Raw genomic sequence first — 23,340 nt, forward strand, 5'->3', positions numbered from 1 at the left:
TATGATTAGGCCCTATTTATTTTAGTAATTATGGGGGCGATTCAGTCGGCTGCACTGCATATAATAGTAAATACCCAGCAACGCGGTGTCTCCACAATTTCCCGTTTCTCTTCCACAGCTGGAGAAGAGTGTCCGGCGATTTAGAGAGAAGTTTCATGGCTCTATCCCAGTAGAGACAGCTGTGCTGCTGATGAGAAGATTTGCAAACCAGCATGACCAAGTGTGTAGATACATTATCCTATGCAAGGATGACCTTGATGGTAAGTACCACCTGGCAGCAGCAATGTTTATACTGTCTCTGATTCATGTTATACTGTTATTATTTTATAAGATTACCTTCATCTGTCACGTGAAACAGACGGCCGCCACTGTTTCCTCAGACGGACTGGTACCGCCGCCCCCTGTCCCCGCAGACGGACTGGTACCGCCGTCCTCTGTCCCCACAAACGGACTGGTACCGCCGCCCCCTGTCCCCGCAGATGGACTGGTACCGCCGCCCGCTATCCCTGCAGACAGACTTGTACCGCCGCCCCATGTCCCCGCATGCTGACTGGTAACGCCGCCCCCTGTCCCCACAGATGGACTGGTACCGCCGCTCCCTGTACCTGCAGACTGACTGGTACCCCCTGTCCCCGCAGACGGACTGGTACTGCCGCCCCATGTCCCCGCAGACTGACTGGTACCGCCACCCCCTGTCCCCACAGATGGACTGGTACCGCCGCCCCCCTGTACCCGCAGACTGACTGGCACCCCCTGTCCCCGCAGATGGACTGGTACCGCCGCCCCCTGTCCCCGCAGACGGACTGGTACCATTTACCCCTATTTTGCAGACGGACTGGTACAGCCGCCCCCTGTCCCTGCGGGCAGACTGGGACTGCCGCTCCCTGGGGGTTATTCAGAGATGAACGCAGATGGCTGCATATGCAGCAAGCTCTGCGTTCATTTCCGCACATTCTGGGGGCCGCCCAGCACAGGGCAAGGCCACCCAGCATGTGTGAGGCCGCCCTATGATGCGTCCGCAATTAGATTGCTGAGGCATCGGATCTAAGGTTAACCCCTGGCAGCGCAGTCATCTATTTTTCACGAAATGATGACACGTGCAGCTGGCCAAAAATGCTCCTGACACCCCCCTGTTTGGTACGCCCCGCCCAACTCCCCTCCGACAACCACCGCTGTCAACCACTCCGTGGAATGTGTAAGGTCGCGCACGCACACTGCGGTCAGTGCGAGTGACTGCGCTACTGTATCCATCTCTTAGGCCTTCTGTCCCCACAGACAGTTTCAGGCAGCTTCTGTGCCTAACCTCAGGAGGGGGCGTGCAGAAATAATGGGTGCTTACAGTATTCGTGCCTGAAATTGCTCCGTTGAGAGCAAATCACCCCTCAAAAAAACTGTTGAATTCCCCCCTTTTGCTTATTCGGGCCTCCCTGCTACCAGGAGCATTTGTATTAACTTTAGCATATCTAGATCCCACACACTGGTGCCATTACAAGTCTTATCACACTGATTTGTCTGTTTATACTGTAGACATTGATCCGGAGGAAAGGAATGGGTTACATGAAGACAGGGTGGCGATGGTAAGACTTGTCTCCATTACTTTCATACCCAGGTGTTAAAGCTGCAGTTGTAAACCTGTGTTTTGCACATGACTATGGGAATTATTTATTTTAGTGTAAGCTATTATTTATTTTACCATAAAAGAGTTAATGTGCAGCAGCCTAGAACAAATAATCAATAATTTTAATATCCTCAGGTCACATTAATTTATGGCCAAGTTATTCTCCTTGTATGGGAATTGCATGGGTCGGTCAAGATAGCAGCATTTCCAGGAAAGGGTCATGGGGCCTAATTCAGATCTGATCGCAGCAGCAAATTTGTTAGCAAATGGTCAAAACTATGGTGGTCATTCCGAGTTGATCGCTAGCTGCAATCGTTCGCTGTGCAGCGATGAGGCAAAAAAAACGGCACTTCTGCGCATGCGCGACGTACTATTACAACGAACTATGTAGTTTCACACAAGGTCTAGCGAAGCTTTTCAGTCGCACTGGTTGCCGCAAAGTGATTGACATGAAGTGGGTGTTTCTGGGTGTCAACTGACCGTTTTCAGGGAGTGTTCAGAAAAACGCAGACGTGCCAGGAAAAACGCAGGCGTGGCTGGGCGAACGCAGGGCGTGTTTGTGACGTCAAAACAGGAACTGAACAGTCTGAAGTGATCGCAAGCGCTGAGTAGGTTTTGAGCTACTCTGAAACTACACAAAAAAACTGTGTAGCCGCTCTACGATCCTTTCATTCGCACTTCTGCTAAGCTAAAATACACTCCCAGTGGGAGGCGGCATAGCGTTTGCACGGCTGCTAAAAAATGCTAGTGAGCGATCAACTCAGAATGACCACCTATGTACCCTGCAGGGAGGGCAGATATAACATGTGCAGAGAGAGTTAGATTTGGGTGGGGTGTGTTCAAACGGATATCTAGTAGCTGTTATGATTCCAGCACTCTGGTCTGAGGAGATCTTATTGCAAGGACCGGAGCACTGGAACGTAATGCTGGGGAAGGGAGCGGGAATGGAAAATAGCCCCTGGCGCCCTAACTCCGTTGTCTCGCCCGTGCTGTCAGAAATCCCCTGCGAGACTATGGTTGCTTGAGCCCATGGCAGCCGCGTTTGAAGGGCGGATTATGTCTGCCCAACTCCGATGCCCCCTCAGGTCTTAATGGGAGACAAAGGGAAATCCGAGACAGGGTGATAACAAGGGGCCCTTCTGACTAAACAACCAGGCCAGGGGCTACAAGCTAACTGGAAACTAGAATATGTGCGGAAAAACCGCCAGGGAAAAGGACAACCAAAATATCCACTTGTCCACTCTCCTACCCGGCACCGCCGAGTTCCGGAGAGGACTTGTGGAAGCGGAACCCTCCGCAAATGCTCCGAAACAGAATATAAAGATAAAGCGGCTAAGCCGCAACACACGGCAGAGCCGCAACTCATGAACACCACTCGATATTCTCTGGTGATCGTTGAGGACTACAGGGGACCAAACGGCTTCTTGGGATGAGATGACAACGCCAAGATACAGGACTTCTGAGGACAAGAATGACCGGACACAGCAGGACTGGAACAGACGTTCAGCAAACCAAAACAGCATGCAGGAAGCTATTACCGGCGTCTGTGTGAAGCACTGAGAAGCATTTAACAAAGAGTCCTCCAATCAGATGCCCCCAGTCTAATTGCCCCAAATGCAGTGCAGCTGCCCTGCTGCACGCCCACAAGACCAGCGTGTATGTTGAAATCTGACCCTGCAACGGGAACGCGGTCCGCCCATGGCGTCCCCGTTGCCAAGGTCCAGGCGGCTCAGCCGCTCGGCGTCCCTGTGTTGCTAGGGAGCCGGCGGCTACGCACGCACGGCGTCCCTAGTTGCTAGGCGCCTGGCCGCGAGGACATCGCGGACCCCGGCGCCTAACAGTACCCCCCCCTTGAGGAGGGGTCAAGGAACCCCTAAAGCCAGGTTTCTGAGGAAATTCTCGAAAAAATGCCCTCTTGAGCCTAGGGGCATGAAGATCCTTATCCAGGACCCAAGACCTTTCCTCCAGACCATAGCCTTTCCAGTGCACTAAAAAATAAAGCCGACCCCGGGACAATTTAGAGTCAAGAACTTTCTCTACCAAGAATTCCTGTTGTCCCTGTACATCCACTGGAGATCTACCCTGAGAGATCCTCCGAGGAAATTTACTGGAAGAAACGTATTGTTTCAACAGGGAACAATGAAAAGTATTTCCAATCTTAAGGGATCTTGGTAAACGTAGCCGAAAGGCAACTGGGTTGACCTTCTTAATAATAAGAAACGGTCCAATAAATTTGGGTCCCAATCTAGCCGAGGATTGTCGAAGCCTGATGTTGCGAGTTGACAATTACACCTTATCTCCCACCTTAAAAGTGCAAGGACGTCGGAGCCTGTCAGAAAATGTCTTCTCTCGGAAGGCCGCTTTTCTGAGAGCAAGGTGCATTTTTTTCCAAATTGCTCTGAGATGGGAGGTTAAGGTTAGCGAGGAGACTGGAGAATGATGAAAAAAAGAATTGGCTCTGGGGTGAAAACCAAAAACTGAAAAGAATGGAGACTCTTTAGTGGAGGAATGACAAGAATTATTGTAAGCAAATTCAGCCAAAGGGAGAAACTCGGACCAATCATTCTGGAGTTTGGCTGAATACAAGCGCAAATATTGTTTTAATGACTGGTTGACTCGTTCGGTTTGCCCGTTGGATGGTGGGTGGTAACCGGATGTTAACGACAGTTTCATCTTTAATGAGGCACAAAAACATTTCCAGAATTGTGCGATGAATTGTGGACCCCGATCAGAAACAATATCAGTGGGCAACCCATGAAGCCTGAACACATGGCGGAGGAACAAAACTGCCAACCCTTGAGCAGAAGGCAATCGAGGAAGAGCAATAAAATGAGCCATTTTACTAAAACGGTCCACTACCACCCATATGACTCGGAATCCGGCTGAAAGGGGAAGGTCAACCACAAAATCCATGGAAATATGAGACCATGGCCTGAGAGGAACAGTTAAGGGCATAAGTTGCCCGATAGGCAAGGAACGGGGAACCTTATTCTGTGCACAAACCTGACATGAATAAACAAATTCCTTAACGTCTTTAGAAAGACTAGGCCACCATACTGAGCGAGAGACTAACTCCAATGTCTAAGTGACTCCCGGATGCCCTGAAACTTTGTTGTCATGAAATTCAGTTAAAACAGTGGCTCTCAAAAATTCAGGGACGTAAAGACGACCAGCAGGAGTAAATCTAGGAGCTTGGTGTTGAAGCTGGTTTAACTGGGTAAATCCTGTATGAGACCTGCCCGGATGACTGAAGATGGAAGTATGGGGGTAACAACAGGATTGCTATTGTGAACCGGAAGAAAGCTACGTGACAGGGCATCAGCTTTAGTATTCTTGGAACCAGGCCTGAAAGTGATTATAAATTTGAAACGAGTAAAAAATAATGCCCAACGTGCTTGCCGGGCATTAAGCCGTTTAGCTGATTCAATGTATTGCAGGTTCTTATGATCAGTCAAGACCGAAATAGTATGTTTTGCTCCCTCCAGCCAATGCCTCCACTCCTCGAAAGCCCACTTTACCGCCAGTAACTCCCGATTACCAACGTCATAGTTGGATTCAGCGGAGGAGAATTTCCTGGACATAAAGGCACAAGGATGTAACTCCAGAGACTCCGGATCCTTTTGAGAAAGGACAGCCCCCACTCCAACCTCTGAGGCATCAACCTCCACAACAAAGGGCAATTCCGGATTAGGATGTCTGAGGACTGGAGCCGAGACAAAGGCTTGTTTCAAGGCCCGGAAGGACAACTCAGCTTCATGCGACCAGTTGGTAGGATCCGCTCCTTTCTTTGTCAGAGCCACTATGGGAGCAACCAGGTCAGAAAAAGAATGGATGAACCTCCTATAATAATTCGCAAACCCTAAAAAGCGCTGAATTGCTTTTAAATTGGTGGGTTGCGCCCAATTAAGGATGGCCTGGAGCTTCTTTGGTTCCATGGAAAATCCCTGAGGGGAAATTATGTACCCTAAAAAAGATACTTCCGTGACGTGAAAATCACACTTCTCCAGCTTGGCATATAAATGATTCTCACGTAACTTTTGAAGAACCAGACGCACCTGGGTAACATGTTGTTCCATCGATTCAGAATAAATCAAGATGTCGTCTAAATAAACGACCACGAATTTCCCTAGGAAGTCACGGAGCACATCATTAATGAGGTCTTGAAAAACTGCTGGAGCATTAGACAGGCCGAACGGCATCACCAGGTATTCGTAGTGACCCGACTGAGTGCTGAAAGCCGTCTTCCACTCATCTCCAGATTTAATTCGGATGAGGTTGTAAGCTCCTCTAAGGTCAATTTTAGAAAAAATCACAGCAGAACGTAACTGATCAAAAAGTACAGAAATTAACGGCAAAGGGTAGGTGTTTTTTACTGAGATCTTATTCAGGGCTCTAAAATCAATGCATGGTCTTAGCGAGCCATCCTTTTTCTCCACAAAGAAAAAACCTGCACTTAAAGGAGATTTTGATGGCCTAATAAATCCTTTCTCTAAGCTCTCCTGAAGATAATCATTCATGGCCGAAGTTTCTGGCCCGGACAATGCATATAATCTCCCCTTTGGCAATGCGGCACCTGGAACTAGCTCAATAGCACAATCATAAGGCCGATGGGGAGGCAGAATGTCCGCATTGCCTTTGGAGAATACATCGGCAAACTCCTGGTATTCCACAGGAATGAGCTCTGGAATGATAGCTGCTACTCTGACAGGATACGAAATACATTCCTTAGCACAAAATGTACCCCATTGGGAAATCTCCCCGGACCGCCAATCAATGGTGGGATTATGAAAGGCCAGCCAAGGGTGACCCAGAACAACTGGAACTGCTGGGCAATGTGTTAGGTAGAATTTAATATTTTCGGAATGTAAGGCTCCTACTGTAAGTACTACGGGAGGTGTACGGTGAGTAATTACCCCAATTGGAAAGCGGACTCCCATCTAAGCCATGCATGGTGATACACCTATCCAATGGTAACTGTGGAATGCCTAAGGCCTTAGCCCAAATTAAATCCATAAAGTTTCCTGCAGCTCCACTGTCAACAAAAGCCGACACCAAAGAACTGAGGCTGCCAAAGGAAACCTTAACTGGGACTAAAAGAGCGTTATTCGAGGAGATAAGCTGCAGACCTAGGTGAACCCCCTCACAATTCACCTGGTCAAAGCGTTTCCCGACTTGTTCGGACAATTACGAGCAAAATGTCCCTTACCACCACAGTACAAACAAAGACCGGAATTTTGCCTTCTGGTTTTTTCCTCAGGAGACAGCCGGGAGAGACCCATCTGCATGGGCTCCTCGACGTCCTCTGGAATGGAATAAACACAGGGACTAGACCTTACAGATGTTCCTCTTTCAGCCCTCCGCTCTCTGAGACGACGATCAATCTTTATAGAAAGCTCCATGAGTTTATCGAGAGTCTCAGGAGCGGGGTACTGGAGGAGACTGTCTTTAATAAACTCTGATAAACCGAGGCGAAACTGACTGCGCAGGGCTGGGTCATTCCAGCCACAGTCGTTCGACCAACGGCGAAATTTGGTACAATAAACCTCTGCAGGATTTCTACCTTGTTTGAGAGCGCGCAGCTGACTTTCAGCGGACGCCTCTCTATCTGGGTCATCATACAAGAGCCCTAAAGACTTAAAGAAAGCGTCTACTGACAACAACGCAGGATCCTCTGCTCTTAAACCAAATGCCCAGGTCTGAGGATCCCCCTGGAGTAAAGAAATAATAATCCCAACCCGCTGAGATTCAGTACCAGAGGAAGTAGGTCTTAAACGAAAATAAAGTTTACAGGATTCTTTAAAATTAAAAAATTATTTTCTATCACCAGAAAAACGGTCAGGCAAATGCATCTTTGGTTCAGGGACTACCTTTGGGGAGGCTCGCAAAAGATCTTCCTGCGACCTCACCCGAAGAGAAAGATCCTGAACCATCTGAGTAAGTTCTTGAATCTGATTGACTAAGAGCTGGCCAGGATTTGGCCCTAAACCTGTCGGATTCATGAGGCCAAAAAACTTTAACAAAAACTGAATGAGAAAAAATTAAACCCTGTTTAATTTTAGTTTTTGGTATGGCCGGTAATAATGTTATGATTCCAGCACTCTGGTCTGAGGAGATCTTATTGCAAGGACCGGAGCACTGGAACGTAATACTGGGGAAGGGAGCGGGAATGGAAAATAGCCCCTGGCGCCCTAACTCCGTTGTCTCACCCGTGCTGTCAGAAATCCCCTGCGAGACTATGGTTGCTTGAGCCCATGGCAGCCGCGTTTGAAGGGCGGATTATGTCTGCCCAACTCCGATGCCCCCTCAGGTCTTAATGGGAGACAAAGGGAAATCCGAGACAGGGTGATAACAAGGGGCCCTTCTGACTAAACAACCAGGCCAGGGGCTACAAGCTAACTGGAAACTAGAATATGTGCGGAAAAACCGCCAGGGAAAAGGACAACCAAAATATCCACTTGTCCACTCTCCTACCCGGCACCGCCGAGTTCCGGAGAGGACTTGTGGAAGCGGAACCCTCCGCAAATGCTCTGAAACAGAATATAAAGATAAAGCGGCTGAGCCGCAACACACGGCAGAGCCGCAACTCACGAACACCACTCGATATTCTCTGGTGATCGTTGAGGACTACAGGGGACCAAACGACTTCTTGGGATGAGATGACAACTCCAAGATACAGGACTTCTGAGGACAGGAATGACCGGACACAGCAGGACTGGAACAGACGTTCAGCAAACCAAAACAGCATGCAGGAAGCTATTACCGGCGTCTGTGTGAAGCACTGAGAAGCATTTAACAAAGAGTCCTCCAATCAGATGCCCCCAGTCTAATTGCCCCAAATGCTGTGCAGCTGCCCTGCTGCACGCCCACAAGACCAGCGTGTATGTTGAAATCTGACCCTGCAACGGGGAACGCGGTCCGCCCATGGCGTCCCCGTTGCCAAGGTCCAGGCGGCTCTGCCGCTCGGCGTCCCTGTGTTGCTAGGGAGCCGGCGGCTACGCACGCACGGCGTCCCTAGTTGCTAGGCGCCGGGCCGCGAGGACATCGCGGACCCCGGCGCCTAACAGTAGCCAGTATTTACCCTGCACAGAAACTAAATAACCCACCCAAATCTAACTCTCTCTGCACATGTTATATCTGCTCCCCACATGGGTGGTCATTCCGAGTTGTTCGCTCGGTAAATATTTTTGCATCACAGCGATTTTCCGCTTAGTGCGCATGCGCAATGTCCGCACTGCGACTGCGCCAAGTAAATTTGCTATGCAGTTAGGATTTTTACTCACGGCATTACGAGGTTTTTTCTTCGTTCTGGTGATCGTAATGTGATTGACAGGAAGTGGGTGTTTCTGGGCGGAAACTGGCCGTTTTATGGGTGTCTGTGAAAAAACGCTACCGTTTCTGGGAAAAACGCGGGAGTGGCTGGAGAAACGGAGGAGTGTCTGGGCGAACGCTGGGTGTGTTTGTGACGTCAAACCAGGAACGACAAGCACTGAACTAATCGCACTGGAAGAGAAAGTCTCGAGCTACTCAGAAACTGCACAGAGATGTCTTTTCGCAATATTGCGAATCTTTCGTTCGCAATTTTAAGAAGCTAAGATTCACTCCCAGTAGGCGGCGGCTTAGCGTGTGCAAAGCTGCTAAAAGCAGCTTGCGAGCGAACAACTCGGAATGAGGGCCATGGTTTTGCCCATTTGCTAACAAATTTGCTGCTGTGATCAGATCTAAATTAGACGCATGGTCTAATGGAAGGGGGGGGGGGGGCGGGTTACAGAGCAGTGCAGGCCAGGCACTCTCGCACTACTAAGCAGGTATTAAGCAGGACACACCCCACCCAAATCCCATCCCAGTGCAGTGCAACATGGTTTTGCCCATTTATTGTGTTGTTGTTTTTTTGTTTGCTAAAAATCCTGAATAACCCCCAATGTTTTTTGTTTTGATTTGTTTTACAATGGAACAAACAATGTAAATGGTTGTTTCTTGAGTATATACAGATACAGATGGAGCCCTCCTCATCTATCCCTTTAATAGGATTAATTGAGCCAGGGCAGTCGGAGTTAATCCCCTGCTATAATGACTTAATCCCCTGCTGTATTGTTCGCTCTGTATGGTATTGCAGCTGAGAACAATAGATGAAATGCTTATGCTAATAAGCCATGGTGCACCTAGGCGCAGCAGAGAAGCCTAGATGAGCGAGGCTCCATCTGTATGTCTTCATACATCTTTATTGCAGTCACACCAAACAGCCCACCTGCCACCAGATCGCGTGGAACTGTACTAGTGACAAGAGTCTTTTTTTTGCCGAAAATGCATTTTAGGAGGCGACTGTGCTGATTAATTTGATATGTGACACTTGTATATGTGTGTGCGACTGAGTCTCTGAGTCTTTATATAAAGGGCTTCCAATACAAGTTCTGTTCTGCTCTGAGGGGGGGGGGGTGAGTCAGACATGATCGCTGCTGTGCGTTTTTGTACAGCGGGCGATCAGGTACTAACTGCAATGCGTATGCACCGCAATGCACACGCGCGTCAGACAGCAACAACGGCCATCGCCGGTCAGCGACAGGATGGTGCAAAAATTTCATTGGCAAGGGTGTTCGCAGGGGATTGACAGGAGGAGGCCGTTTGTGTGTGGTAACTGATCGTTTACTGCAGGCCTGGCCAACCTGTGGCTCTCCAGCTGTTGTAAAACTACGAGGCCCATCATGCCTTGCCACTGTTTTGCTATTAGGGAATGCTAAAACTGTGGCAGGGCATGCTGGGATGTGTAGTTTCACAACACCTGGAGAGCCACAGGTTGTCCAGGCCTGGTTTACTGGGAGTGTCCTAAAAACGCAGGCGTGACCAAGCGTTTTCAGGGAGGATGTCTGTCGTCAGCTCCGACCCCGATCAGCCTGATGTGATCGCATTGTAGGAGTAAGTCCTGGGCTGTGTACAGACTGCACAAAGTGGATTTTAGCAGCTCAGCGTACACATAGTATCGCACAAATGCGCAGCAAATTTACACTCCCCTGGAGGCAGCGACATCTGAACTCAGCCCAGCGATCAGGTCTGAATCACCCCCTGTGTACAGACTCTTAGGGGTACATTTACTAAGCAGTGATAAGAGCAGAGAAGTGAGCCAGTGGAGAAATTTCCCCATCAACCAATCAGCAGCTCTGTATCATTTTATACTATGCAAATTATAGATGTTACTTCAATGCTGATTGGTTACCATGAGCAACTTCTCCACTGGCTCACCTCTCCGCTCTTATCACTGCTTAGTAAATGTACCCCTTAGTCACACACCATATACAAGTGTCATATATCACATTAATTAGCACAGTCTCCTCGTGCGTCCTAGTGACTGTGTTGCATTTTTGGCAAGAAAGACACCAGGCATCTCGCACTGTGTGGCGTTTTGAAGCTAGATGTATGAGAACAGATATATATGTATGTACAGATCATGACACTATGAGAGTAGTTGTAAATGTTGCGATATGCTGGGGGCGTTAATTATATAACCATAAGCTACATTTGTGGTGGTTAGAGAGGGAAACGTGGGCACCAAGAGTTTCAGACTTGTTGTATCTTTTGGAACTGTAAGGCCTGCAGGTGGTATAAGATGGGCAGTTGGAGCAGCGGAGCGTCACCAGCTAACGGTGAACATAGCGCTTGTCAAGGTAAAGTGGGAGATGAACGTTCCTCAACCCATCGCACTAGAGGAATCAAGAGCCTGATTCAGAGATGTATACTAATGGCGCTACGAAAATGTGTACGCAGCAAGTGTGCAACAACGTGCAAATGCTGCAGCCGCCTGGCTTTGTATTCAGATGCCCACCAGTGACGTTGGGAGTCCCATTGAAACACAAAGTTTTTCCCCAGCGCACTGGGCAGAATATGGTAATAACTAAAACACTTAACGCAATAAATTTTACTTTGTATTCGGAATTCTTTTCAAATCTATTTTATTGAGAACATCAAAGATGATTGGGTTTTCAGTTTAAAAACCACATAAGGGTATACATGTGACTACCTATTACCGGTAAACATGGACATGACAAGAACAAACATAAAACATATAGTAGGAAGTAAAAAGTCAATGGGTAAATGTAAATTGATTATTATGCCCCACAGTACTTCAGTGGTCTCCAGTACATAGGTAAAATATATCAAAAATTCAAAATAGACGAGACACGCTAATTAGCGGCTTACTCTCTCTATGGGAATTTATTAAGTCACTGCTGGTAGCTTTCCAGGAGTAATCCTGCAGTCAAGTGCATATAAATAGTCACTGATAAGGCACTTATGAGATTTCCCTTCCAAATGGAAATACCTTCAGAGACGTCCAAAGAATGTCCTGCACACGGGAGGGCACCCTGGCTGTGCAATCCTCCGTACTGATGAGCGGGGTCCGAGTCCGCCGGCGGAAATCCCGTGCACGCTGCCTGTAGCGCTACACGGCGTTGCTCCGGATCGATGTTATCTGCGATCTACTACGCGTTTCACCTGAAAAAGGCTTCGTCAGGATAGCAGAATACTCGCTCCGTCTTCCTTCACCAGTTAAATAGGGCATCTGGTTGTGGTTTCCTTTTCCTGTATGCGTTCCAAATGGGATTTTGCGTTCCACTATGCACTTCCTGGTCCCAAGAGGTATTCATATCTCATCCCTTTTACTAGCTATCTGAATATATGGAGTCCATTTCAAAAGGGGCAAACTAGCACCACCACCACCACCACATAAAATCACCAACATTACACAGTGCTTATAAAAAACGATTTGCCTATAATATTTTTAATACCTGTTTATTAAAAACAGGTTACTATAATATTACACAACGTCGGAGAACTTTTTACCTACACCCTAAAAAGATATACAGGTTGAGTATCCCATATCCAAATATTCCAAAATACGGAATATTCCGAAATACGGACTTTTTTGAGTGAGAGTGAGATAGTGAAACCTTTGTTTTTTGATGGCTCAATGTACACAAACTTTGTTTAATACACAAAGTTATTAAAAATATTGTATTAAATGACCTTTAGGCTGTGTGTATAAGTTGTATATGAAACATAAATGAATTGTGTGAATGTACACACTTTGTTTAATGCACAAAGTTATAAAAAATATTGGCTAAAGTTACCTTCAGGCTGTGTGTATAAGGTGTATATGATACATAAATGCATTCTGTGCTTAGACTTAGGTCCCATCACCATGATATCTCATTATAGTATGCTATTATTCCAAAATACGGAAAAATCCGATATCCAAAATACCTCTGGTCCCAAGCATTTTGGATAAGGGATACTCAACCTGTATATATATCAAATATATTTAAAAAATAAATATGTTTATTTTATATTTAAAATTTATATCTTCCTACCATAAATATACTTCCCCGACCCTCCTTCCCTTTTCTTTGAGTATTTCCATTGGAAGTATATTTATGGTAGGAAGATATAAATTTTAAATATAAAATAAATATATTTATTTTTTAAATATATTTGATATATATATATATATATATATATATATATATATATATATACAGGTTGAGTATCCCTTATCCAAAATGCTTGGGACCAGAGGAATTTTGGATATCGGATTTTTCTGTATTTTGGAATAATTGCATACCATAACGAGATATTATGGTGATGGGACCTAAATCTAAGCACAGAATGCATTTATGTTTCATATACACCTTATACACACAGCCTGAAGGTCATTTTAGCCAATATTTTTTATAACTTTGTGCATTAAACCAAGTGTGTGTACATTCACAGAATTCATTTATGTTTCATATACACCTTATACACACAGTCTGAAGTTCATTTAATACAATATTTTTAATAACTTTGAGTATTAAACAAAGTTTGTGTACACTGAGCCATCAAAAAACAAAGGTTTTACTATCTCAGTCTCACTCAAAAAAGTCTGTATTTCGGAATATTCCGTATTTCGGAATATTTGGATATGGGATACTCAACCTGTATATCTTTTTAGGGTGTAGGTAAAAAGTTCTCCGACGTTGTGTAATATTATAGTAACCTGTTTTTAATAAAAAGGTATTAAAAATATTATAGGCAAATCGTTTTTTGTAAGCACTGTGTAATGTTGGTGATTTTATGTGGTGGTGGTGGTGCTAGTTTGCCCCTTTTGAAATGGACTCCATATATTCAGATAGCTAGTAAAAGGGATGAGATATGAATACCTCTTGGGACCAGGAAGTGCATAGTGGAACGCAAAATCCCATTTGGAACGCATACAGGAAAAGGAAACCACAACCAGATGCCCTATTTAACTGGTGAAGGAAGACGGAGCGAGTATTCTGCTATCCTGACCAAGCCTTTTTCAGGTGAAACGCGTAGTAGATCGCAGATAACATCGATCCCGAGCAACGCCGTGTAGCGCTACAGGCAGCGTGCACGGGATTTCCGCCGGCGGACTCCGGACCCCGCTCATCAGTACGGAGGATTGCACAGCCAGGGTGCCCTCCCGTGTGCAGGACATTCTTTGGACGTCTCTGAAGGTATTTCCATTTGGAAGGGAAATCTCATAAGTGCCTTATCAGTGACTATTTATATGCACTTGACTGCAGGATTAATCCTGGAAAGCTACCAGCAGTGACTTAATAAATTCCCATAGAGAGAGTAAGCCGCTAATTAGCGTGTCTCGTCTATTTTGAATTTTTGATATATTTTACCTATGTACTGGAGACCACTGAAGTACTGTGGGGCATAATAATCAATTTACATTTACCCATTGACTTTTTACTTCCTACTATATGTTTTATGTTTGTTCTTGTCATGTCCATGTTTACCGGTAATAGGTAGTCACATGTATACCCTTATGTGGTTTTTAAACTGAAAACCCAATCATCTTTGATGTTCTCAATAAAATAGATTTGAAAAGAATTCCGAATACGAAGTAAAATTTATTGCGTTAAGTGTTTTAGTTATTACCATATTCTGTCCAGTGCGCTGGGGAAAAACTTTGTGCTTCTGTGTTTCCGATTTGGTGGAGCAGGGTAGTAGCTCCACTCCCTTCAGCAGCACCGACAGGAATAACCCTTTTCTTTCTCTATAAGCGCAGTACCACAATTTTTTCTGTTGGGAGTCCCACTGGCTACGTACACCACGGGTCACAGATCAGCTGATTATCTGAGCACCCGTTTGCTTGCGTCAGTAAGACGCCGGACACCGTGCAGCTCTGTACTGGAACGCAATCGCAGGCTTAGACATGCACCGAAAATGATGAAGACTCGTCTGCGTTTTTGCCATCACTCCCTGTAACTGCCCTGACTGTCAATCACTTTGCAAAAATAAGTCCTCTCTGCGAGCACCGATGCAAGAACATGGCGGCAGATGCGCAGTGTCAGCTGATACTAGCACAATTGCAAAAAAAATTGTGTTTGCATACATCTCAGAGTTGTATGAGCACAACGGCCGCACTCACGCCCACGCCCATCGTGTTATCCAGATTTCCGAGACCGCCGATATTATGTGTAGTGTCATCGAAAAGTTTTCCCTTCACTTAATCTAGTGAAGCACCATAAATACCCTATTCTAGCTGGGAAGGTTCTGTGCTAGGGTTCCCAGCACTCATCTGTGAATGAAATAACACTTGTCTGACTTTCAGAATGTAATCAACAAATTGAAGAAGGACAGTGAAGTACCAAAGGTAATACTGATGTATTCAGCCACATGTTCTGTTGTTATGTGCGTGGTTTAACGTTGTCTGTATTTGAGATTAAAGCTGCGCTGTTTGTTTGTTCGTTTGCGACTGAGATTCATGTTTTATGTCTGTACGAGAAAGCTGAGATGGACAAGCGGCTCTTTTCTTGAGTTGTTTATGTGCATATGAAGGAACGTAAAATCACCATGGCAACGGTATTAAACATTTGGCCTTCCAGCTGCTGTGGAACTACACAGTTCAGCAAGCCCTGTCATAGTTTGGTAATTTGGGCATGAGGGCATGAAAAAGCTGAGATGGCATGGTGGGGCATGTAGTTCCACAGCAAATCGAGGGCCTTATGCTAACCCCCCCCCCCCGCACTATGGTGTTTACATTCACATAACATATTTCTAATTGTATTTTGCTTTGCTAGTTTATTGCTTTCTTTATGTTTTTCTATGTCTTACTATAGTAAAATGATCTATGTGTCTATTTCTTTGCAGAAAATGACTACAGACAAAGATATAAAGGTAGGACTCGTAACTAAGTGGCAGAATTTGCAATCCTTGTGAACGCATGCTAGGGCCGCCCATCTCAGGGCAAGATCGCCCAGCATGCTGACCGCCGACCCCCTCCCTGCATTAGCAGAAATTAGGGTTGCCTCCTGCCGGTGCAGCTTTGCCCGCCGATAACTTTCTGATCGTGGTGGCTGCGTGTGAATCAGCCCCAGTGTTTGGCACTGGACCTCCAGGCTGGTCCCACTCATCGTCATCTCTGCAATGTGGGCTTGGAGAGTCAGAAACAGGATTACATCCGGCAAGCCTGGGAGCAGGGTTCTGGGTACTGAAGACAACGTGGGTTAAAAAAGAGAACGTATGGGGCGAGGGACCTCTGTCTATCTGTCTAGCCCTGGCATCTACAAAGATGGCTTCACCTTTGTTTCACTGAGGGTGTTCACATAAAAGTTACTGCATAGTGGTGATTGTGATCACCAGGCAATAGTCCGGGGGAGGGAAGGGGGGGGGGATATGTCCCCCATCCCAGCATTAAGTTCAGGAACATCCACATGTGGAAGTAGGGAGGTATCCCTTCTTTCAAATTATGTGGCCCCCTAGTGGTTATTCTGGTTATTCCAGATGATATTGCGCAGTGCTACAGAAAACATAATTTTTGCATAGATAAGGAGGGCAGCAAATGTGCCCTATATACCTCTTACAGGCAGAAGAGTGCCCTATGTAAAACTACATGCCCCTTAGCCGTTATTGAATATGGAAAACCTACATTTTCCATATATGGGGAGGGCACGACATGTGCCCGATCACCCCTATAATAGCAATGCACATGTAGAAGTAAGGGACACAGCATGATGCTGCACTGTGGAAAAATATGACATTTTCCATAGATAAGAGTAGGGCACTTTGGGGCAGATGTATTAACCTGGAGAAGGCATAAGGAACTGAGGGGCAGATGTATTAACCTGGAGAAGGCATAAGGAAGTGATAAACCAGTGATATGTGCAAGGTGATAAAGGCACCAGCCAATCAAATCCTAACTGTTAATTTACATATTGGAGCTGATTGGCTGGTGCGTTTATCACCTTGCACACATCACTGGTTTATCACTTCCTTATGCCTTCTCCAGGTTAATACATCTGCCCCTTTGTGTTCTATCACCCCAACACTGGGCCCACACACTTCCAGACACCCTTGTTTGAAATTGGCCATTCCCTCTTCCAAACAATATGCCTCCTCAGTAGTTACTATCCGGTGAATACCAGAGTAGATATTGGGTGGGATGCATGACGCATCACATTTTGTCCCTTGAGATAGAAGGACTTCTGGGTTTAGGACCAGGGAGTCCTTCTGTGCATGTGTTGACTGACGCACATACTGTGGGGAGTGCTGGGAAGGATCTGATTGGATCCCTCTAAGGGGGAGACATGAAAAGAAGCTGATAGACTTCATTGGCGTTACCCGCCTCATTCAGGTTCTGGAATGAATCATTGCATTCTGGAGCTTAGTGCATATGGAGCCTAATTCAGATCTGATCGCTAGGTTGCGTTTTCATACAGCGGGCGATCAGGTCTAAACTGCGCATGCGTGTTGCCCACAATGCGCAGGCGCGCCGCACGGGTACAAAGCGGATCGCCACTCAGCAATGGGTTTGTGTGAAGAATCCATTCGCACGACCAATCGCAAGGAGATTGACAGGAAGAAGCCATTTGTGGGTGGCAACTGACCGTTTTCTGGGAGTGGTTGGAAAAACACAAGCGTGTCCAAAGCGTTTGCATGGCGGGTGTCTGACGTCAATTCCGGTCCCGGACAGGCTGAAGTGATACCAGCGGCTGAGTAAATCCTGGGCTGTGCAGGGACTGCACAAGATCTGTTTGTACAGCTCTGCTACACATGGGTTCGCACACTTGCAAAGCGAAAATACACTCCCCTATGGGTGGCGCAGGACTGCAAAAAAACCCTAGCAAGCGAACAGGTCTGAATTAGGCTCATGATCCGTTATCATTTTCAGGTGCAGTTTTGTTTTCAATCAAAACCTACATGTAATATTCTGCTGTTTACAGTATTGGAAAGGTGGAATAATGCTAAAATAAGAGCCATAAACTATTTCTTTGTGGTGTTATAAGAAAAACAAGTTTAATTAAATAGGGCGGCCAGCTGTAGATGTGATTATGGTAGATATCTGATGGCGTGTCCGCTGCAAGTCACTGTAGTTGATTTTAGAAAGTACCACATTGGGAATGCGATGCATAGTACATCCCGACCTTGGTATTATAACTTATTTTCTTTTATTAGTTTATTTTTTTTTATTTGTAAATGAAAGCCCACACCAGCAGCCACCACCTAATCAGAAGTCTGCTCCTGCTATGTTGTGTGTGCTGAGTGTAGGAATTTATAGAACATCATTTATTCTAAATTTGGGATAAGATCACCTTTTTTTTACAAATGTAATCGATAATAACGCTTTTTATCCCGTATTTCGCATGAATAACAGGATGTAAGACTTGTAGCTGACCATTGTATTATCTCCCAGGACCTGGCTGTGAAGATGAAGCACCTGCCGCTCACAGAAAAGAATTTGAAGATGTTTAACAACGCTTCTGAAAACCAGATCCCGTCTAACGACCGGCAGTTTGCATGCAAGGAGTGCGATAAGATGTGGTGGAGAAGGGTTCCTCAGAGGAAAGAGGTTGGTGGATCAACAACAGATTTGAATGAAGTATATGAACTGTGTGGCTACATGGGGATCCTTATTAACCATTTAACTGCGCAGTCATCTGGGGTCTCGCGGACGCCATCCTGCGCTATACCCTGCTGGTAAAGGAGAAATCTGTTGTGCACATGTGCAGGGGATGCAGTTAATTTGCCAGCTGTCGGAATCCGGGCGGTCAGCAAGCCAGCAAGGGGACTCTTTGCGCTCGCCCCGCTGCCAGCATACTGGCAGCCGGGTTGACGTTGTTGGTATGCTGACAGACAGTGTCCCGCCTGCCGGGAAATCATACTGGCCCCGTGTGCAGAATGGATTTTCTTTTTCATCCACTAGGGGTCACTGGAGTACTCTTGGGATATGGATGGCTTTAGCAAGAACAGGGCACTGAATATTTAAATTTAGAACTCTCCTCCCCTCCATATCCCAGAGTACTTCAGTGTTTTTTCTGTGCTCACAGCACTAACAGGCTTGTGTGGTGCTCCCACACTTAGTTGAATATTTTATTAATTTTTCATTTTTACTTTTTCATTTTTACTTTTTTTTTTTGCACTTAGCACATCCCTTCCCAGGGATAAAAAAACGTGGGTCCGGGATAGTTTTTCAATTTTTCATTTTTACTTTTTCATTTTTACTTTTTTTTTTTGCACTTAGCACATCCCTTCCCAGGGATAAAAAAACGTGGGTCCGGGATAGTGCCCGCTGCACAGAGGCAGCGCATGGCGTGTCGGTCCTCACAAAGAGCACCCTCATAGCCACACGCAGCTCATTCACTGACCTGCAAGAGCTGGACGGAGCTTACAGACAGAAGCCCCGTCATAGCCCTCACTACTGGAGACAAGGTATGCTGGGGTGACGGGGCGGTCAGCGCACCCTGCCGCCCCGCTGTGTGGGGAAAATGTTTCTAAACCGCCGCCCGCATCCGCCGCTCCTAACAGGCCGCCCGCCCAAGCCACTCCTACCGCGGCTGTACGGGGCTCAGCGCCCGCCACATCCGCTCCGACTAGCGCTACACCGCCGCTCCGGCCACCGCACGCCGCTCACACCCGCCGGCCACACTTCTGTAGCACGGCCGCTCTCCCCGCTAGATGCTCCCCGGCTCCCTGCAATACTCTCCGGATTCCAGGGTCCCGATCACCGCCAACCGCTCCCCTCTAAGCCGCAGCGGTGCACGGGGGGGGGGGGGGGGGGGGGAGAGAAGTCTGCTCACAGAGCATAGGCTGCATGGCAGGCTGCAGGGGTTATAATATGCTGCATGGGTTTTGATATTACATATGCTGCATCCATTATGTTAATAGGCTGTTAAGCCTGTATTAAATCCAAAGTCAGGTACAGGTTATAAAGACTTGTGTTGTAACCTGACCTGTGATTATAACTGTAAGCATGGCTTGGGGGCCATTTTAACCATGCTTCCTGTGTCTTCTATGATTCCAGAACATTCCTGTCCTACATCTCTACTCCACCGCAGGGGTGTTAGTGGGGATTTTGGATCAGATTTCATATAGTACTGGCCACGTGCACTGCACTGCGACCATTTATATATATATATATATATATATTACACACACCTTAGTACAATTTTATTGAGTCGTGCAAGTGTCTGTCTTTTGTAAATTGTATTGTCTGTCTGCATAATGAGTAAGGCACCATCAAAAACTAAAAAGCAGTTTCACTGCAATGTCTGTAAGAGTGTGTTACCTGATGGATCTACCACATGTACAGTATGTTTTGTGAATTTAGCTACAAATACAATTTCGGCTCCGGTTTCAAAGCCGGTTTCATCCCCGGACCCTCCATGGGAAATGCTAGCCAATGTAATGGCTGGGTTGCAATCAGAATTGGCCGCCGCTCGACACGAGCGGGAAGCGACAAGATCTGAGTCTCGGGTGAGACCGCCAGAAATACCAGACCATACCAGGGTCTCAGCCTTGCCAAAGGTCCAAGTCCATTTTGGGTAGAAGGGATAAATTTAATTTGTCTTATGATTTACCAGTTTCTGCTATGTTGCATTCTGACGATTCTATGCCAGACCTCACTGCGCAAGATGAGGGTGAGGAGGGCGAAGTACACCAGCAGTCAGATAGTGAAGATTTTGACAGCCCAGGCATTGATAATCTCATCAGAGCGGTGCGTCAGTCTCTGAAGTTTACAGAAACTGAGGAGCCTCTGACAAATGATGAAGTCGTATTTACTAAACGACAGAGATCTTCGATGTGTTTTCCTGTTTCGGAATCTCTTAATAAGATGTTAGTGGAAACACGGAAGAATCCGGATAAACGTTTTTCTATACCTCGCAGATTTAAGTCTAGTTACCCGTTTCCAGAGTCTCTGACATCTACATGGGAGAATCCGCCAATGGTGGATTCGTCTGTGTCAAAACTTACAAAGAAATTAACCATACCAGTACCAACTGCTACTACGCTTAAAGACCCTTCAGACCGGAAAATAGAAGCTATGCTAAAGTCCATGTATATAGCAGCAGGAGTGTTGCTTAGACCTGGGTTGGTTGGCATTTGGGTCACTAAGGCGCTAATTGTATGGATAACAGAACTCAAGTCTGGTCTACATGACGATCACCTTATACTTCTCGCTGATCAAATCTGTGAAGCTGCTGAGTATCTATGTACAGCTTCTACTGACGTCTGTCAGCTCACTTCTCGCCTTTCATCGTCGCTAGTTACGGCACGACGAGCACTCTGGCTGCGATCTTGGCAAGCGGAGGCAGAGGTTAAGAGAGGTATAGAGGCGTTACCTTACAGGGGCGAGAAGTTGTTTGGTCCTGAATTGGACAAATGGATTTCTGAGGCCACGGGAGGGAAGTCTGTTTTCCTACCATTGCCTCCAACGGTACCTAGACGAAAGTACTCTGGCTCGGCGTTAAAATCCTTTAGACCTCAGCCCTTTCGAGGCCGTGGTAGAGGAACAGCCACGCCTGGTAGACGAGGTCGAGGACGTGGTTTTCAACAAACCAACACCAGTCGTCAGGACGCTAAGGTCACCGACAAGCCAGTGGCATGACGGGCTCCCAGCCCATCTCGGATCTCCAGTTGTGGGGGCACGCCTTCAGACGTTCCATTTGGCGTGGTTCCACACATCCACAGATGGGTGGATCCGCAATTTAGTGTTAGAAGGTTACAAGATAGAGTTCGACTGTCTCCCGCCAATGCGGTTTTTCAAGACAAGACTGCCTGTGTCGGACGACAAGGGGGCGATTCTGCAAATTGCAATTCAGTCTCTGCTGGATTCAGCAGTTTTGATTCCGGTCCCGGTACACCAACAAGGTCAGGGTTATTATTCCAGTCTGTTTGTGGTACCAAAGCCGGATGGCTCGGTCAGGCCAATATTGAACTTAAAATGCCTCAATCAGTATGTCACTTACTGCAGATTCAAGATGGAATCTCTGCGGTCAGTAATTGCAGGATTAGAGCCACAGGAATTCATAATTGCGCTGGATCTCAAGGATGCGTACTTACACATTCCGATTTGGCCACCTCATCAGAGGTTCTTGCGTTTTGCAATACGGCAGAACCATTACCAGTTTCAGGCTCTACCGTTTGGCCTCTCGTCAGCGCCTCGGGTATTCACCAATAGCTCATCTCAGATCCCTGGGAGTGATAATAGTTCCGTATTTGGACGATCTGCTCATCAAAGCTCCGTCTCAACAGATGCTCTTCCAACATGCGTTGCTAACGTACAATGTACTAGTTCAGCACGGTTGGATTGTTAACTTCAAGAAATCACATCTAATTGGATAATTCTAACGACGGACGTGAGTTTCAGAGGTTGCGGAGCTGTAGTTCAAAATTGACAGCTCCAGGGTCTCTGGGCGGATCACAAAAGATTGCTGTCTATAAATGTCCTGGAACTTCGGGCAATTTACAATGCGCTACGACAAGCAGTGCACATGCTTCGGTCTCAGACTGTCCAAGTGCAGTCAGACAGCGCGACGGCGGTCGCGTACATCAACAAACAAGGAGGAACGAGAAGCCGCATGGCCATGCGGGAAGTAGCTCGAATCCTCAATTGGGCCGAGCGTCACCAAGTGATATTGTCGGCAGTGTTCATTCCGGGAGTGGACAACTGGGAGGCGGATTATCTCAGCCGTCGGGATTTTCATCCAGGAGAATGGGCATTAAGGGGGTAATTCCAAGTTGGTCGCAGCAGGATTTTTGATAGCAATTGGGCAAAACCATGTGCACTGCAGGGGAGGCAGATATAACATGTATAGAAAGAGTTAGATTTGGATGGGTTATTTTATTTCTGTGCAGGGTAAATACTGGCTGCTTTATTTTTACACTGCAATTTAGATTGCAGATTGAACACACCCCACCCAAATCTAACTCTCTCTGCACATGTTATATCTGCCTCCCCTGCAGTGCACATGGTTTTGCCCAATTGCTAACAAAAATCCTGCTGCGATCAACTTGGAATTACCCCCTAAATCCAGAAGTGTTTCACATGTTGGTCCAGAGGTGGGGTTACCCTCAAGTGGACCTGATGGCATCTCGCCACAATCACCAAACACCCCAGTATGTGTCCAGAACGCGAGATCCAAAGGCAGTGGCGGTGGATGCTCTCACAATCGCATGGCCGTACAACCTTGTGTATCTGTTTCCACCGTTTCCGCTGCTCCCTCTGTTGCTAAAACGGATCAAAAGAGAGTTCGCCACAGTAATACTAGTGGCGCCTCATTGGCCTCGGAGAGCTTGGTTCTCGGATCTCCGCGGACTACTCACAGACGATCCTTGGCCGCTCCCACTACGTCCGGACCTGTTACAACAGGGTCCGTTCCTTTACCCCAATTTAGCACAGCTGCGTTTGACGGGGTGGCTGTTGAGACCGCCCTCTTAAGAAG

The 23,340-nt window shown here is 46.7% G+C and overlaps 1 protein-coding gene across 1 annotated transcript in view; it reads left to right on the forward strand.

The window, feature by feature from the left end:
• SHFL (shiftless antiviral inhibitor of ribosomal frameshifting) overlaps positions 1-23,340 on the forward strand; it is a 46,657-nt gene that overhangs the window by 19,644 nt on the left and 3,673 nt on the right. Inside the window, exons 2-6 of the mRNA XM_063931489.1 lie at positions 119-260; positions 1,528-1,577; positions 15,231-15,272; positions 15,770-15,796; positions 18,312-18,467. Coding sequence (XP_063787559.1) covers positions 119-260; positions 1,528-1,577; positions 15,231-15,272; positions 15,770-15,796; positions 18,312-18,467 — 417 coding nt within the window. The remainder of the gene's footprint in view (positions 1-118; positions 261-1,527; positions 1,578-15,230; positions 15,273-15,769; positions 15,797-18,311; positions 18,468-23,340) is intronic.

Source organism: Pseudophryne corroboree, chromosome 6 (assembly GCF_028390025.1).
Source record: "Pseudophryne corroboree isolate aPseCor3 chromosome 6, aPseCor3.hap2, whole genome shotgun sequence".
Taxonomy (NCBI): Eukaryota; Metazoa; Chordata; class Amphibia; order Anura; family Myobatrachidae; genus Pseudophryne; species Pseudophryne corroboree.